At 34.9% G+C, this 2,519-nt stretch overlaps 1 protein-coding gene across 1 annotated transcript; it reads right to left on the bottom strand.

Annotated features, from left to right (window-relative positions):
• Positions 1 to 569: 569 nt before the first annotated feature.
• LOC136867231 (leucine-rich repeat-containing protein 57) lies at positions 570 to 2,087 on the bottom strand. The gene has a single exon (XM_067144370.2). The coding sequence runs from the start codon at positions 1,485 to 1,487 to the stop codon at positions 771 to 773; it is 717 nt and encodes a 238-aa protein (XP_067000471.1). The 5' UTR covers positions 1,488 to 2,087; the 3' UTR covers positions 570 to 770.
• Positions 2,088 to 2,519: the final 432 nt, after the last annotated feature.

Raw genomic sequence — 2,519 nt, 5'->3', positions numbered from 1 at the left:
CTACAACCTAGTTTTCTGAAGGAGATATTAAACAGCTAGCTAGTACAAAAAGAAAGAAGTTCCAGTTAAAATATTTAAAAGCACCTATACATTAATGTAGCCTACAATTAATTAACTAAATGTTCATTTCAAAATAAGGTAAAACTCTTGAACGTTGGGTGCCACTGGCTACCCATTCTGACCAATGGTGATATTTAAATGTACAGTATAGCCTATTCACATACCTGAAGGATGTCCAACCTCTTTTGTCGAGTGAATGGTAATAAATTAAATGCTTATCTTTACATAGGCCTATATGCTATAAACAAACTAATGGTGTTAAATGAATATAACTTATGCAAATTACACACACCTAACACTGATGTGTCATATGAATTCACTGTTATAGTTTTAATGACAGTATTACCCAGCATTTATCACAACAATAAATTGTCATCCACTGTCTGTTTTACCCTAAATAAACATCCTGTATGAAGTTTCTGCTTTAATATGAGTATGCACTCTCATGGTTACCTTCCATTTTACTAAACATGGATACACTTCCATTGAAGATAAGCAAACAAATAATATTAGAATTTATCAATTTATTCACAATGCTCTTTACATTAATCCTGATAATGCATGAAAACTCTACAAGATCTTCATTATACTGTGCTACATAAATAATGCCTGTGAAAAGACAGAGAAAATATACAATAGTATCAACGTTTAACAAATCTTTAAAATCGCAGTCTATAATTGGGATATTGTTTTATATAATATACTGTACATTAAAACATTTTCTTTTTAACTGCAGTGTAGCGTTCCATGTATGAATCATAGCCATCAAGTTCAGCAAAACTCTTCATATCAAATAAGTTACCATCAACAGCCAACACAGATACAGTTGAGTTGGTCAAAATGTCTTTTGGAATAGCAGATAACTGCAGACAATTTTCCTCAAGCCTCAAAGTCTTCAGTCTAGGACAATCAGCAATTTTGTTTGATATAGCTGAAATTTGGTTTTGATTACAAATTAATTCAGTTACATGAAGATCTTCCACTCCATCAGGTATATGAGTAATTTTATTTCTGGTTAGATCAAGTACATCCAAATGTCTTAATCCACAGAACATGAGAGGAAATTGGCTTATTTGATTTTCACTGAGATAAACTTGCTTCAAATGACTTAACTGAGACAGTGACTCGGGAAGTGCTGTCAATCTGTTTGTACAAAGAGAGAGGCTTTCCAATTTATTTAGATTTCCAATTTCTTCGGGTATAGACGAAAGTCTGTTTCTATTAACATTTAAATGTTTAAGAAGCTTAAAAGAACCAATATCAATCGGTAGAGAGGAAAATTTATTTTCTGAAATGTCCAACGTACGAAGAATGGGCTGAAATTGTTTAAAACTTGCAGGGAATTCTGTAAGTTTCCCTTGGGAGACCTTGAGGACACCAGTCTTTTTAGCAGTTTCATAATGTTGCTTTAATCCTGAATTGCCCATCCTATCACACTGGCAATCGGAAGAACTTTCTAGCTACGACTAATGAGAATGCTACGACATCAAAGCATCATACTTACAAAGCCATCACGCACTGTATGATAAGTTTCTAGAAAAATATCACATGACATCACATAATGAATTATGAACGCACGATAACTGACTTCTGTAAAAGTTAACACTCAAGTTCGGAAATGTAACTCTCACCACTCACTGGCAAAATAATGTAACTGATATTCTATGTCTGGTATCTTAATGTGAACACCAACACAAAACGATCATTTGCAAGAAACAACTGTTATATTAACCTTAGCAGAATCCACAACAGGTCAGTCATCCCAATTTACAGCTGACAAATGTCAACCAAAACATCACGCCCGTCGCTATTGTGTTGTTAGCGCACAGTTTACCGCAGGAGAGCGCAGCGTTAGTGTAAATTAAAAGATGGGTGACATTTGTGATTGGAATTCCTTAAAATCTGTTGACGTTTTGTTAAATAAGTAAAATGTAATGTTTCGGTTATGTGTACAACAAAATATTGTGACTTTTTGACTCAGAAGCGGGCTCAGACATGTCTGCAACTCCAAAATCGGATAAAAATGCATCAGGTATGTGATTCAATTTGACAACCCCACCTCATTCCCTTGAACCAAAGAGAATGTGTACCATACTTCAGAATCAACTAATGTCTTCTAAAATGTTCTGGACCAGCTTGTCTGGCTTTGGTATTCTCCGCCATGGTCATACAATACATGTAAATGCTGTAACTGCAATACGAGTGTTCAGAACTGTTATTATTGTTACGAATAAAACACTGTCTGTTTTATTAAACTACGGTAATTTCATTTTAGGACGACCTAATCAGCACACACACAATTATACTTGAAAATGTTATCAGTGTGGATTCGATAGATAGTGGGTTCGAACCCCTGTCGGCAGCCCTGAAGATTCCTATTTTCACACCAGGCTGTACCTTAATTCTACATGTGTCGATGCGACGTAAAGCAAATTGATATAGTGGCACTTGAAAGTGAA

This window comes from Anabrus simplex, chromosome 3 (genome assembly GCF_040414725.1).
Source record: "Anabrus simplex isolate iqAnaSimp1 chromosome 3, ASM4041472v1, whole genome shotgun sequence".
Taxonomy (NCBI): domain Eukaryota; kingdom Metazoa; phylum Arthropoda; class Insecta; order Orthoptera; family Tettigoniidae; genus Anabrus; species Anabrus simplex.
Note: the sequence above shows the minus strand (reverse complement) of the source record. Positions and strands in the feature narration are given on the sequence as shown.